This window comes from Aptenodytes forsteri, unplaced genomic scaffold (assembly GCF_000699145.1).
Source record: "Aptenodytes forsteri isolate BGI_AS27 unplaced genomic scaffold, ASM69914v1 Scaffold238, whole genome shotgun sequence".
In the NCBI taxonomy this organism is placed as follows: Eukaryota; Metazoa; Chordata; class Aves; order Sphenisciformes; family Spheniscidae; genus Aptenodytes; species Aptenodytes forsteri.
Window position 1 is genome coordinate 430,055 of NW_008794584.1, and position 15,129 is coordinate 445,183.

Genomic DNA, 15,129 nt, shown 5'->3' on the forward strand with positions numbered 1-15,129 from the left:
GTTGGATGAGAGACCTCTTGAGGTGCCTTCCCACCTCAGTTACTGTATTTAGCTTCTCTGAACTCTCCTTGCTCTGTTCCTTCTTAGGCCTCAGTAGCAATGGGAAAAAGAAGATTTATGCAGCTTCGTGTCTTAAAATTAGCTGTAGATCTCAATGACATGCTGAAGGAGGATGGGTATGTTCCTTCTGAACCATTGGGAAAGTAGTGTGCAGTCTCGTAGGCGTCCAGCAGCCATGAAGGCATTTGATAGTTAGGACAAGCAACATGGGAGAGAGGGATTTTGCTACTAGGTCCAGTTTTACAAGTCATTCGCAGGTGAATCCCAGATTTTTGAATGCAGGATTCTACATTGTCCTACTGGAATAAATGTAAGCATTTAACTGCAAGTTTCCCTGGGTTAGTTGACATAGATTTGAGCACTGCAGACAGTAGCTGATCTCTCAGTCTTACTCCAGATGCTGAAGGAGCTGCAGGCATAAATCCTTTTACTTGCCAGCAGTAGTCTGTCACTCCCTGTGTGTAAGTTTTTTTTACCAGGCTGTTTGCTGCAGTGACTTACTGCTTACTTTGACTATCATGCCTAACTTTCTTATCACAGGTCTAAACCAACTAACAGTTAAGTATTTAACTAATGCTCAAGTCAAGTTTACTCCTGTAAGTCCCTTATCAAATAACCATCATACTCTTAGATCCTTTCAGCAGGTTTGGAAAATAAAACATATCTTTTCCGTTGGATACAGGAGTGATGTGGGAACCACCTGTTCTGTGTGAAGGACAAGAAATAAAACATTTGATAAAGGGAAGAAACAAAACATCTGATAAATGGAAGCCATGAAGATATCAAAGCGGTTCTTCGCTTTTGGGATTTTGGCATGCATAGTTATTTATGTTGCATACATAAAATGGCACTTGGATTCCAAACCAGTCGTGGGAGCAACAGAGGGAGTTGCTGAAAGCAGGGAAGACAAACTGAACCGTCAGGCACTGACCACAGATCTCTCAGTCTTTTATGGAATTATGTTTGACGCAGGAAGCACAGGAACTCGTATCCATATTTTTAAATTTACACAGCAGCCAAAAGGTATGGCCTGTTCATTGCATTGTAGATTAATTCTCCCATAATGTATGGAGTAGATTATTGATGATTCTTTTCTAGGGATTACTTGAACAAACATGCTTCAGCTCTTTCTAGAGAGCCATCAGGAAGTATGTTATGATTCAAGCTGTGGGTTTGGATGAAATTATGAAAACGTTCAACAAGGAGAAAATGCTGTAATGTCAGAATGTGAACTAAATAGCAGCTGTACCTTTAGAACGGTGCCTTGAGGAAGAGCAGTTTTTCATCACGCTGCATGGTGGAAGAGAGGATTATAAATTCAAACTGCCTTATTCCCCCAAATTTTCACCATGAGGTTGCTGGCTGTCTCCAGTTTCTGGCAGTGAGCTGCTTCTCTCTGCATTGTCTGGTTTAGTGCATCCTTGGCTTCAGCGTTGGATTTAAATTGCAAAACTTCACTATTTGATTAAAATTGCTGTGTATTGCATCTGGACAGAAAGTATTGCTAAGAAGTGAGACAGAAGTGTACAAAAAAGCTCCAGTTTTCCTCTGGAGTCGTAAGCTTCATTTGTTTAGGTGTTGTCAGCTCCTATTGGTGAAACTCTTAAAGATGAAAGAACCCGTGTGGATGCTGTTAGTAGGTGATCTGAGGATGCTTTTAAGGATTAGCTGTGTGGTGTATGGTGTGATTGGCCTGTGGGGAGCACCTTAGGTTTGCAGAATGGGCTAGTGTAAGGTTTAGCCACCAAAGGCATTAAACCACAGTCCATGGATTTCCTTCTTTAAGTGTATTCCCAAATCTTTGCTTCTTCCTTGCCTGCTTCTCTTTAAACACAGTTTCAGAATATATTGCAGGAAACTTTATGGAGTGTAGTTGGGTACAGGAGGAGGATGTTGTCAAGCTCATGTTGTCTTGCCTGCATGTTCAGATAATTGTCTATACTGCAGGTTTCCAAAATACTTAGGTCTGGCCCCCTCTACTGCCATTGAAATGGTGGTAAAGCTTCCACTGAGTTTTGCTGGAGTCAAGTTTAGCCAGAACAGAGCACGCTGAAACATGGGGTCTTTGATACCGGTGCAGTTTGGAAAGCTGCACATGGCAGGTGTAGGGGCTCAAAGAGAACTTGCACCCATCTGGTGATTGTCTGATGTGCATGAAAAATACGTGCATAGTGGACACCAGCACCTGAAAAACAGTCATGACTTTTAAAAATGGTTTTCTCGGGAGCTAATTCCATAGCCAGGGCTGTATTTAAAGGTTGGGTGGCTGTTGATAGTTCATTAGACAGAGGCTTCAGTTGACTTCCGTTAGCACATAACGATGTAATTTGTAAAATGGTTTTCTTTTTGCATATGCAAAATTATTTTTACCATTACTTATTTTGGAATACTGCTTTTGAACAGAGACTCCCAAATTAACCCATGAGACATTTAAAGCACTGAAGCCAGGTCTATCCGCGTATGCCGATGATGTCGAAAAGGTAATTTTGTTTCTGTTACTGTAAAAGTGCATGCCCCAAAACCTCCTGTTCTTCATATGCCCTGCAAATCACATCTTGCTGTGGTACAGTATGCTGAACTGTCTCAGTTCAGGGAAGTGTCTCCAAAGGACACAAGCCCGCAGTAAAAGTTGGTCAACATGCAGAAGAGCAAGGAACAGAACGCATTTAGTTCCGCTCGGTGATGTTGTTAATTTAGCACAGTGGATGTTTTTCCTATCTCTGCCTTAAGAGTTTCGATGCGCTTAAGAAAATTACAAAAGAGCTGTGTTGGATTGGAGCAGAGCCTTCTCCAAAAGTGACCGGAATTGGATTCTCAGGAAAATAGTCTGAAAAACAAGCCAAGTACTAAGTGACTTCTCTCCTGTCTCCCTCACCTTCTGGCTCGCAGGGATTTAGGGAATTCCTGAGCCAGACTTACACCCAGCTCATAGTGTTTTACTGGCTCCAAAGGCCTTTTTTTCCCCAAGGATTTGTCATACTGCCTTTTGAACCTTTTGTAGCCAAAACGTTGTGGCAGAGAGTTCTATGTCACTGTTTGAAAAAGAGACTCTTCCTGTTTGTTTTTGACCTGTTGCTGGATAATCCCCATTATATCCACCAGGTCTCACGCTGTAGGAGGTAGTGAATCCTCCACCTTCTCCTGACCCCTTCTGATAGTCACTTGTCTCTGTTCCACATTTACAGTAAATCATACCTCTGATCACCCTTTTGCCCTTCCAAGAAAGGCAAATCTAAAGTGTTTCTAAGATGCCTTTTTTTGTTCTTTCTCTGCTCACAGAGCGGCCAGGGAATAAAAGAGCTCCTGGAGGTGGCGAAGAAGGAGGTTCCTATGGAGCTGTGGAAGTTTACTCCTCTGGTCCTGAAAGCCACAGCTGGCCTACGGTTGCTGCCAGGAGAGAAAGCTCAGAAGTTGCTGGATAAGGTACTATTTCTTGCCTTTCAGTTTGCTTTCCAGAAATTTTATAGCAAAGTTTGGTCCCTTCTGTGTAAGGTACATACTCCTTTATCTTCATGTACATGAGCCATTCCTATCATTTAACCCTGAGAGCAGTGCAGAGCCACCTGATCTCAAATAGGGTTGGGAGGAGAAATTGTGTGAGTATAAGCACAGAGGAATGATGACAGCTCTGAGTAAGCCTGGAGACGACATACAACATAAGAAGTGTAATGAGATACTCCTAACAGTCACCACAGGCTTGTTCTTACTGGCGTGTTTGTTGCTGGTTTTGACCAGGATGCTGCTATTTTGAGTAAAGCTCTCTGCTATTTGAGTGGTCATGTTATCAGCCTGCTGCTGCAAGGTTGCTCCTTTATATTGATTGGAAATAATGTAAATTGTATTCACAGGCATGTAAAATATGTTTAATATTTTAAAATATTATAAAAATAAAATATTATGTTCTAGACCATACGGCTGTGGGAAAAGTTTAAGTGTGCACTAAGTGTACTCTTTTTCTAAGCAATAATTGGAAGGAAGAAATGTGGTGTGGTTGAAACCAATGTCTGTATTGTTCTCTGCTGCCTGCAAGCTGGCCTGTTCTTTTCCACACTGAATTTCAGCTGGAACTGCTGCAGTTGTTACTTTAGAGGACTCTGGAAACCTAGGGCTTTTCTGTCTCATGTAGGATGTAGTGTAGAGGACCTCTAACAGCCAGCACGCTCCTGTTACAAATGCCATTCCCTGGGGCATTCCTGAAAGCCAGGGTGTCCATCTCCTGCCTCTCCCGTGCATATATAATACCCTGTGGGTCGCCAATTGCAGCAAAGTAAACTGTGTTCCCTTCCCTACCCATGTGCATCCCTTGTTAATGGCATTTCTGAGCAGTCTTCATGCTTGAAAACCCACACATCCATCCCTGTCTCTGCACCAAACTGCAGAGCCAGCGTGTAAATCACTGACCTTTTATAGCGGAGCACAGGCTGATGCTTGTTGGGCTCTTGAACTTCAGGCAAAGTGGTGAGCAGCAGTCAGGATCTGGCCCAAGAAGAGGAGCAGTTGTGTAAAACTGGAGTTTTTTTAAAACTTGCTTTCCAGCTGAAAAAAGATTTCTCTGAGTGTAGCTTTTATTTGAACTACAGGTGAAGGAGATTTTTCAGGCCTCCCCCTTCTTTGTGAGGGACAACTGCGTGTCGATAATGAACGGAACCGATGAAGGTAGGCTAACTTGCGGTGACCCTTTCTGCAATCCTGGAGATTCCTGCTGCACCGTGACAAGTCCCCACTCACTGTAGTGGGAACCCACAAGCAGCGGGTTTGGCACAGTTTTTACGCTGCCTCAGGCAGTGCCTGCCAAAGAGATCTTGTGCTACATTTTCCAATTCGAAGTCCTGAACTCTGTCCTGATTTTCAAAGCTCCAAGTGCTGACCAGGTCCTGTGGGGTCACCAGGAAGCCACTGTGCAGTCAGCACTTCTGGAAAGGTTTCTGAGTATCTTGCTTGTTGAGATGGTCTTCAACAACTGGTTTTGCACACCCTGCTCTTGACAATGCTCATCAGAGCTTTCTGGAAATATTTGGTTATAATGTTAATTATAACTGATCTAATGAGTGTGATTGTGAATTTAATCTGAAAAAATGTTATATAGAGAAGAAAATACATGCTGAAGTAAGTTGATGTTCATCAAAAAATGCTGAGGACAGAACCCAGAATCAGTCTTGATTTAAAATAATTTGAAGAAACATGTCTAAATTCTAAGTAACTGAGTGTTGAAATGTGTTTTAAATCTGCTTAGAAACCAAACTTTAAAATAGCTGGAGCTGTTTGGAGCTGTTTATGAGTTTCTTTTTTACTGCTTAATGGAAGAAAGACATTGTAATTCTTCTTTTTTTTGTTTGAAAATCATTAATAGCAGTGACAGCCTTGGTTCAGCCAAGGGTTGAACTGGACCATGTTCCCTAGCATGCCTTGAGTTTTAACCACATGGATAAATATTTGAATTTGTTAACATAAGGCCCACTGATTCATCTAATTTATGGAGAAAAGGTTTATAAAACAAGAATAGGACAGAAAGAGCATGGCTCACAAAAATACTTAAAGGAAAATAGGAAAAATTAGAACACTGAAAAGGTGAAAATTCTTAGTATTCAAAAGGAAAGTCGAGTGCCTGACATCAAACAAAACCCTACCTGTGGATGTTCTAATAGAAAATGAACAATGCGAATGTCAGTCATTGTCTTTTAGCTAAGGACTGAAGCCTTTGTGACTTCTCACCTAAGTTTTTGACCTGTGAAATACAGAGTTCTCCAGGCATTTGATATATGGGGCTTCTCTTCCAAATATCGCATAAGCTCTGGTATAGAAGGTCATTCTCTTTGTTCAAGGCATCTAATCTTGGTTTTTGACAGCCGTCGACCGTTGTGGAAACACTGGCTTTGGGGTAAGGTGGGTCAGGGGAGCTCTGCACATCCAGTCCTATTCACACTTCTTGAAGGTCCTTCTTGCTTAGCTCTCAGCTGGACATCCTTTGGAGACTTTGTATTAGAAGTCCTCCATTTGTGAAAGGGGGACAAGGGAGCTTGTGGCAGATGGTCTCTGGTGTCTCTGTCTGTTGTTGGACGACAAGCTCTGGTTTGCTGATTATTTCGTTTAGACGGTGCAGTTAAACTGTATGAGAAAACTTAAAAATGCCTTCAGCTAAACAGATCCTAAAGCAGGAAGACCTTGTAATACGGCTTACCTTATTTGTTACTGTTGTTAGATAAAATGAAATGGTATGATCTAACAGTTCGTCTTCTGAATCTTTTCCTTATTAGGTATTTCAGCCTGGATCACAATAAATTTTTTAACAGGTATGTGTATATGAGCATGTGCGTAAAGATATGACTGATGCTGTGAAATTCATGCTGTTTTCTGCCCCTGCATGGGATTTGCTCATTCATTGGCATGGATTGGGAGAAAGAAGGATCTGGGAATAAGTTTTTGGCCTGGCCTATTTAAGTCATTAGGATTTTGGCCATTTACTTGACAGAGTGAGAAGTTTAATCCCTTTTGCTAGATGTTTAATGTAGCCTTTCTTTCAATTCCCTGTAGGGTACCAGAGCGTTTTATTCATTTTTAGAGTCTGCCACTAGCTCTGGCAGCTGCACAGAGTGGAAGAAAGTGCTATGCTACTTCCTTAGGGATTTGTGTCATAGAAATACCACAAGTGTTTACACTGCTGAGTTAGAAAAGGGTAGCTGAAGAGTAAAGAAAAAACTAGGCTGAAGCCCTCTCTGACAATAAGTAAAGCAGTCTGCCATCCAAGCGCTCTGTTCAGCACACACAGTGTGTGGAGCAATACAGCAAGTGCTCTAAAGCTTTTTATGTTTACAAGAAATATCAGAAAGGTCAGAGATCTTCAAACATCAGCTATCATGAGGTATACCGAGGTACTTGGCACAAACTAGGCAGGAAGGTGTATTTGAAGGACCTAACTGAGAAGGACTGGATTTAAATGAGAAAAGAGGTCTGGGCTGGCAGCAGGAAGAATTCCAAGAGAGCCGAGTCTCTTAGGCCAACTCCTTTCAGTCTGTCATCCTATTGGCCATAGGAATCTGCAAAATATCACTAAGGGATCAGGGAGAGGTGGCCAAGAAAACCACATTCCTCTGTGTTACGAAGTGGTTACCAGAGTAGAGTTTGCAAAAGGGTCCTTGCATCCACTGAAAAATGTTGAGGAATCCAATAACTAAAGCTGCTGTAATTAGGGCATGAACAGCCACCAGAGAAATGAGAGAAACTCTGTCACTTGAAGATTTTCAGGTCACCCTGATAAAGCCAAAATAAGTGCCTAGTAAATGACGGTATAATTTAGTGCTGGCTGGAAGCTGACAGGCGGAGTTTGTCCTCTTTCTTTACCACTGTACTTCTGGTTTTGTTCCTAGCCAGTTTCTCACAGCGCCCACCATGGCTTTCTCTGTTCTGTCACACATTTCAGGTAGCCTAGATGATCCGCAGAAGAGAAGTGTGGGGATGCTGGATTTGGGTGGTGGATCAACACAGATCACCTTCCTTCCACGCACCGAGGTAATGTGAACATGCACACTGTTGGGAAATGCTGGTGCAGAAATCAGTAACTGCTCAGATTTGTTTCCCTTGGAAACAGACCAAGAGTTTGTCAGTGTGACATGAAGCCACGCTTCTGACAGAAAAACCCAGGTCACTTGGTCACATCTGCCTTGTTATAGCCAGTCACGGAGGCATTCACAACTCTGTCAGTCCTCTTACTCCAACTCCGTGAGTCGGTGGTGCGTGTGGTGAATCTGCCGGAGCTGCTTTATCTTGGGGAAAATGCAGTGTTCGCCTGAGCGTCTTAATCCTTGACTCTCAGTTTGTGCTGCTTATAATGAAGAACTCAAAGGCAATGCTGTTAATGAATTCAAGTCCAACATTTGGCCTATACTGCGTTTTAAGAACACAGTAAGATGCCTTCTCAATCCTTGTTTCTGGTTTTCCTGAGTTCACTCAGTTGCAAATGAATGCTTTCTAAGAAGCAACTGTTATTATGCAGTAAAAAATACATGCTGATGTTTGTCATTTCAGCTTCCCGTTGTGGCATTTTTATAGGTGTTCTGTGAGCTGGAAGCCCTGTGGATGTGGAGTCGTAAGGCTCTGGCCTGAGCAGAGATACTGTTCATAGTAAAGCTGCACAAAAGCGGAGGGTTGGGATGCTGTATCTAGTGTCCCGGCCTGGGCTAATCAAGACATTGTGCTCTTACAGCAGAATGACAGGGGATGTGAAGAGTCTGGGATGTGGAAATTCTGGACTTAGAGATGGTGTTAAGATATGAGCAGCATGAATAGCATTGTGGCCTGAGCTTGGCTCCCCACAAACTCGCGAGCTGTGCTGGTGCACTTGGGGAAGAGGCTGCTAAGTGCTTTAGATAATTACCCTTTCATTTCTTCAGACCACAGGCTGGTCTTCACTCTGTCCTTGGCAAGCAGAGTGATGTGCTTTTCCTCTGGCTTGTGGAAGTTCACAGCTGAATTCACTTGAGTAGGAAGTTAATGTGTGCCTGGCTTTCATATTATTTTGCACACAGTTTTCCCTAGTAGGGGTCATGTGAAGAGGCAGTTGCTGTAGCCTCTTGACAAAAGCAGTTAAGAGCTGGAACAAGGATTCCTTTTTAATTAAAATAATTCTTTTATACACCAATTTGGTGTGGATACAAATAGAAATGTAAACAGTTTAGACTCTGTCATGTGAAGACACTATTTTAGCTCCAGGTTTTGTGATTGTGTTGTGTATCAGCAGTCAAATCGAAATACTTGCAAATTCATCATTTCTCTCTGAACCATGCTAGGATTGTTTCACGTTTTTCCTAATGTTTTGGAAGATGTTTGCTGCTGCTGGCAGAAACCTTGCAGTGACATATTTTTCTCCCTCCAGGCAACTCTCCAGACATCACCAGCTGGCCATACAACTTCATTTCAGATGTTTAACAACACCTACAAGCTGTATTCGTACAGGTTAGTTGTGGGAAAGAGAGCACACTATACAGATAGAAGCTTTCTATGAAGCCAGTGAGAATTAGGTGTTTTGCTGAAGTGGGGTCCTTGCAAATGAGTACTGGGAAGAAGTGGAGAAACCTGAGCCACGTCATTGTGGTGGATTAACCTTGGCTGCCCGCCAGGTGGCCGGCCACCAACCCGCTGTATCACTCCCCTTCCATCAACAGGACAGGGGGAAGAAAATATGACAAAAAGCTCGTGGGTCAAGATAAGGACAGGGAGGTCACTTACAAGTTACCGTCATGGGCAAAACAGACTCGACTTAGAGAAGTTAATTTAATTTATTGCCAATTAAACAGTAGGATAATGAGAAATAAGAACAAAATCAAAAACCACCTTCCCCCCACCTCTCCCTCCTTCCCAGGCTCAGCTTCACTCCCAACTTGTCTATCTCCTCACTGCCGAGCGGCGCAGGAGGATGGAGAATGGAGGTTGCGGTCAGTTCCTAGCGCTTTGTCTCTGCCATTCCTTCCTCCTCACTGTCTTCCCCTGCTCCCAGTGTTTTGCGAGGGAAGCAGCTTCTTCCCACCTATGTTTGCTGTGGGGTGTGTTTGGGCTCAAAAAGAGTCAATTCTGTACACTAGAGGCTGTGCTGCCTTTGAGGAGGGTAGGAGAAATGTTAGGGCACTGCCTTCAGCATTCCCAGTTCTTCAAGAGCCAGATTACCATTGACAGCTATCGCCTGGTGCTTTTTCAAAGAGAGATTATCCTTCTGGGTAAGGGTAATATGAGAGTGGGTTGTCACACTGTTCCCCTTATGTGCATTAGCTGCTGACTGGAGCCATTTTGCTGGGACCACGTAGAGGAGACTAGCATGTCCCAGCCAAGTTGTCAGTGGAGTATCAGAGGAAGGATGTTTGTTGTTTACAGAGGCTTTTATCCCTTTGCAGTTACCTGGGACTCGGGCTGATGTCAGCAAGGCTCGCCATTTTAGGAGGAGTTGAGGGAAAACCCTGTAAGTTATGGGCACTCCTCAAGTCTTGGCTCTGAGCATAGGGTACGTAGCCCTGTTGTGGGGGGAGGAGTTGTCTGTCCCCTTCCCACTGGACTCAAGGTCCTGAGTGGTATGTGGACTCCTGTCACCATGGCTGGGTGCATTTGAGACAAATGCAGGAGGTGACACTGCTAGATCCCAGGAGACCTGGATTCTTGCCAGCCCGGGGGGGGGCGTGGGACATCTGAGCCATGACTGGGACTTGGAGGTGCCTTGCTGAGGCTGTGGGACAGTATGGAGCAGGGCTGGGGGGGAGGGATCTGAAATCAACTCCTTACGTTTTTCCCTAATGTGGCTTTGTTTTACTTCTGCAGTAGGAGAAGAGGAGGAATTGATCAGCCCTTGTTTACCACCTGGCTTCAAATCTGAATGGCAACATGCTGAGATAGTGTACAAAATTAAAGGACAGAAGGCAGGTATAGTGGTTTATCACTCTTCCTATCTAGGCCAGCATGCTATTAGCAGAGTAAACGATACACTCTCAGCCTCTTGCAAAGACACTAGATTCTCTGTTTTCTGTTCTGTCTGGCTCCCCTTGACATGCTGTTAAAGAGATTCTGCAGCTCTTTCCTCTTGTGCCATGGTGTGTCTGTCCAGTCAGTAAAGCTGCTAGTAGTAATGCAGATGGAGTTGAGCAATCCCTGAACAGGTCTTTCAAAATCCATCAGCCTCAAATGATGTTGTCCATCTCTGATGTATCGCATACTTAGTCCCAACCTGAGGATGGTAAATGTTGTCACTGGAAGAAGATGCAGATTTCAGTTCTCTGAAGAGCTTACAAAGTGCTGTTGTGCAAAAGGGAGCCTGTTTCCTGGCAGATCCTAAATAAATTGTATGTGTATTTAACTCTCTTGTCTATAATATGCTGGGTTTCTTTGCCTTCTTTTAGGTGAGCCTCTGTATGAGTCTTGTTCTAATAAAGTGGCAAAGATGCTCTACAAAAAAGTGCATAAAGCTGAGGAAGTGAAGGACTTGGATTTTTACACTTTCTCTTACTACTATGACCGTGCAGCAGAGGTTGGTCTCATAGGTACGTTTGCTCCTGTTTTCATTTCATTTTAAATGACAAGTTGTGGAACAAATGGTAACACTTATACACACCATGACGCTTTGCTAAGCTGTCATGGAACTTAGTCTTTTGTTACACTGCTGTGCAGCATTGGTCTCGACTGGGTATTGAATGCTTTTTCATTTCTATAGAGAAGGGACTGGGGCTGTGAAATAGGACCTGCAACTTCTGGTAGTGGTTTTTGAACAAACTGTCTGCATTTCAGAAATCGTTGTTGTCTGATTAACTCTACAATCCAAAATAGAAAAAAGCTCTCATAATGATAAACAAATTTCTTGGGTGGTAAAGTAGTAAAGTGATCTTGGGCTGTGTGTTTTGCTTCACTGACCTTTTTAGATGGAATGAAGATTTTCAGATAATTCCACATGTATTCAGAGTGCATCCCATCTCTTTTCCAGTGGTATGCTGGTGTACAGAAGGCTATCGTGTTTAGTGGTAGAAAGCAGATGATGAGATCTCAAGCCAGTTTGCACAAACGTACCCCCCCCTCCTCAGCCACTTTGTTTTACAAACAATTTCAGATTTAATATGTCACAGAGCACCACTGCCCTGTCAGATCTGGTCAAAGGCGTTAACTGTGTTCAGGCAGCACTGGGCAGGGCAGCACAGACATGGGGACAAGGTGAGAGAGTCTGTAAACTATGTTTCTTTAGGAAACGAGGCTAAAAGTTCTTCATAAAACGAGGCTTTTCAGTCTATATTAAGAATCTTTTAAAGGTTCTTTTACCTTTAAAGCAAGTGTGAGTTTTGACATTGATTTCGGTGGCTCAAGGTTTGATTTCTAAACAACTTTTATGACTTGAATCTTATACAGAAACCATAAAAGACCACGTGGTTTTTTTTTTTCGTTTAGATAAAGAAAAAGGAGGAAGCTTAAGTGTCAGTGACTTTGAAATTGCAGCTAAATACGGTGAGTAAAATACAATCAAACACACACTAGTAATTGTGTGTAAATTCCTACCCAGGTGGCAAATGTGTGACGTGCTAAGAAGCCTGATTTTTTTTGTTTTAAGTAAATATTGAGCACCTCTCTTGAGCACCTCTCTCCATAGCATCTCACCAAGATTTTTGCTTATTTCTGAAAATCTCAACTATTTTAGTATTAATTCTTGCTTTTGCAGCCCACATAAGACATCTTATAATACTTATATTTCAAAACTCTCTCAAGAACTACTAATAAACTTGCCAGTTAACAGTTGTCCTGAAATCATGCTTTCAAAATATTAGCATAACCTGTTCTAATCTGATTTAATTTTTCTTTTTGTCTCAAGATTTGTTCATATGCTTGATTGCTAATTGGAAAAGGGGGAAAACTGGTTTGTAGCTTTTCACTTCGTCGGCTGCAGAGAGAACTGCCTGTGCAGATTTACAATGTAAACATTCTTTTCTTAATACCACAAAATCAGGCTTTGATCAAACTGACATGGGGCTTTTTGGTAAACTTTATGAATGACTGAACAATTGTTGCAGTTCTGATTTCTGGATTACCATTTGTGTAATTCATCCTGAGAAAGGAAGTGGGTTTTATTTTGGTTTTGTCTTTTCTTTTTCTTTTCTTTTGTCTTTTCATTTGTTGGGTTTTTTTTCTTTGGTTTTGTCAACATCTGTTGAGTGCTTATGCTCGAGAAACATAACACACCTGAGGTTGCACAGATTTTTAAAGGCTTGAAGTAGATAGAAGAAGAGTTGGAGGCCCTTTTCATCCTTTCCTGGAGAGATACAAGAAACTCAGCTGTCTCAGGGGAGAGACAGAGTGCCTTGATCTTCCTTCCAGTGTGCCAAAGCTTTTGTGTTTCTGCTAACGTGGGTATGTCATTTCAACCCCACTGTAACAGGTTCCATCACTGCGCAGCTCAGCTGGCCAGGGGTGTTTTATGGATTCATTTGAGGCTTTTCAAAGCTGGGCTGATGCTAGGCCTGAGCCCACAGTGCGCATTCAGACACTCTTTTCTTTCTCTTTAGTATGTAAGACCATGGAAATCAGCCCCGGAAGCAGCCCTTTTCTCTGCATGGACCTCACATACATCACCTTCCTCCTGCAAGAACTGGGCTTCCCGAAGAGCCAAGTCTTTAAGGTGATGCACAAAATGGATTGCTGGGGAGAGTGGGCAGGAGGGTGCCGAGGCAGTAGTTGTCACGCCAGTAGCTCAGTCCTTGATTTGCCTTCTTGCTACAACACATGCTGTGTGATTGGGGGTGGAGGGACGCTGTCCCCACAATGGTGATAACCGGTTGTGATAACCTTCAGCACTGTATTCACCTTGCATGCTTCTCCTTCTCCCAAAGAATTGTGGTTTAACTCTTCTGTTTGTTTGTTTGTTTCAAGCTTGCCCGGAAAATTGACAATGTTGAAACGAGCTGGGCGTTGGGAGCCACTTTTCATTACATCGACTCACTCAATAGACTGCAGTACTAAAGCTCCTTGAAGGTGACTTTTGGGAATCTCAATTTTTGGAAGCCCGGCACGGGAGAGTCTGTTGAAGGGCCTGCTTTTGGCTTCCAGAGTCCTTTGGGAGGTCATCATAAACTAGGCCCCTTTCCTCCCACCCCCTCCCAAGTCTGCTCCATCACTAGCTCTTTTTTACAGTGCGGAGTGCAGTATCTAAAGAATAAGCCTTGATTTGACAGCATCTGCAGTCAACTTGATGTAAACCTTGATCACTGTTGAAGCAAAACAAGCACTCTGCAGGACATGTATGATCTCTATGAGAAAAACACACCTTTTTGGAATATGCCTGTACTACGTGCTTGTACTGTGCTGAAGTCGCTGTAGGAAATGGTCACTCCAGAAGGAACTCTTTACCGTCCTGATTTCAGGGTGGTTTTTCCTGTTTGTCAGCAGTTTTCAGTGATGATTTTTATTTTACTACTTCCGTGTTTGAAGGTGAACTTGTGTGTGTGCGCGTGCAAAGACAGTGCATTTACACAGATGTGCTGCTGAGAGGCAGCAGCCTTGAAATGCAGTGTGGAAGTCAGCTCTGCTTTCCACTTGCTGAACTAGAAAAGCTCAGGAGCGCTCTAGAAACTGGATAGGGACTTAGAGGCACGAATCAGAGCCTATATGCCCTGTAGGGTTAAAGCCTACAGCCTAACTTTGGTTTCCTGGCTGTTGGGAGATGGATGGTGGAAGACAACATCAGATTTGCTGGATCTAGACGAGCAAGGCCTGGGAGTTGGGTCCAGGGCTAATGATGGGTTTGACAGTTCTAAAGTCGGTCAGGCTAAGATCGATGAACAAGACACAGCCACAAAAATAAACCCTGAGTACAGCTTATTGGACCTCACAGACATTGGTGCCTTGGCAAGGTTGATGCAGGGCCCAGGACGAATGCATTTACATGGTGTTTTGGGTGCCGCTTCCTGCAGACGCATCTCACTTTGATAAATGAATGTATTGTGGTTGCACTGAGCCATGGCAGGGTAGCTGCAATGCACCACTCCAACAGTGTCCTGTACGCGGGCTGGAAGTGATCTCAGAAGCAGTGGGACCTGGAGAGGACATGCTGCCCTGTTTGTAATCTAACCGTGGAATTGTGTTGTATTTGTATGGGTGTTCAGAGCAGACCCGAGTGGTCTTTTGGGGGTGCAAAAGGGCCCAGCCTCCCGGTGAGCCAGCAGTGTGTGCCCCGACTCGTGGGCTCATGGCCACAGCCTCGTCCTTCCCCTGGGGCAGCGAGATGTGGCGTGTCAGTGTACGGTGCTGCATGGCTGCTGGCTCTGCAGCTGGGTGTACAGGGGACACTTGAACCCCACTGTACTGACAATAAAACCCCAGTGAGCCAGCAGTGTGTGCCCCGACTCGTGGGCTCATGGCCACAGCCTCGTCCTTCCCCTGGGGCAGCGAGATGTGGCGTGTCAGTGTACGGTGCTGCATGGCTGCTGGCTCTGCAGCTGGGTGTACAGGGGACACTTGAACCCCACTGTACTGACAATAAAACCCCAGTTTAAAATGAAAACGTGGTGGTGGTGGTGGTGTGGCTTTCAGCACGATAGCCCGCGGGGCGGGTGGGTTGAG

The 15,129-nt window shown here is 43.8% G+C and overlaps 1 protein-coding gene across 1 annotated transcript; it reads left to right on the forward strand.

Moving 5' to 3' along the window:
• Nucleotides 1–742: 742 nt before the first annotated feature.
• On the forward strand, nucleotides 743–14,888 carry ENTPD6 (ectonucleoside triphosphate diphosphohydrolase 6 (putative)). Its single transcript, XM_009272608.1, has 13 exons — nucleotides 743–1,083; nucleotides 2,464–2,540; nucleotides 3,340–3,483; nucleotides 4,641–4,716; nucleotides 6,315–6,350; nucleotides 7,478–7,566; nucleotides 8,930–9,009; nucleotides 9,942–10,006; nucleotides 10,360–10,461; nucleotides 10,935–11,075; nucleotides 11,968–12,024; nucleotides 13,077–13,189; nucleotides 13,441–14,888. The coding sequence occupies exons 1-13, from the start codon at nucleotides 825–827 to the stop codon at nucleotides 13,528–13,530; spliced, it is 1,329 nt and encodes a 442-aa protein (XP_009270883.1). The 5' UTR covers nucleotides 743–824; the 3' UTR covers nucleotides 13,531–14,888.
• Nucleotides 14,889–15,129: the final 241 nt, after the last annotated feature.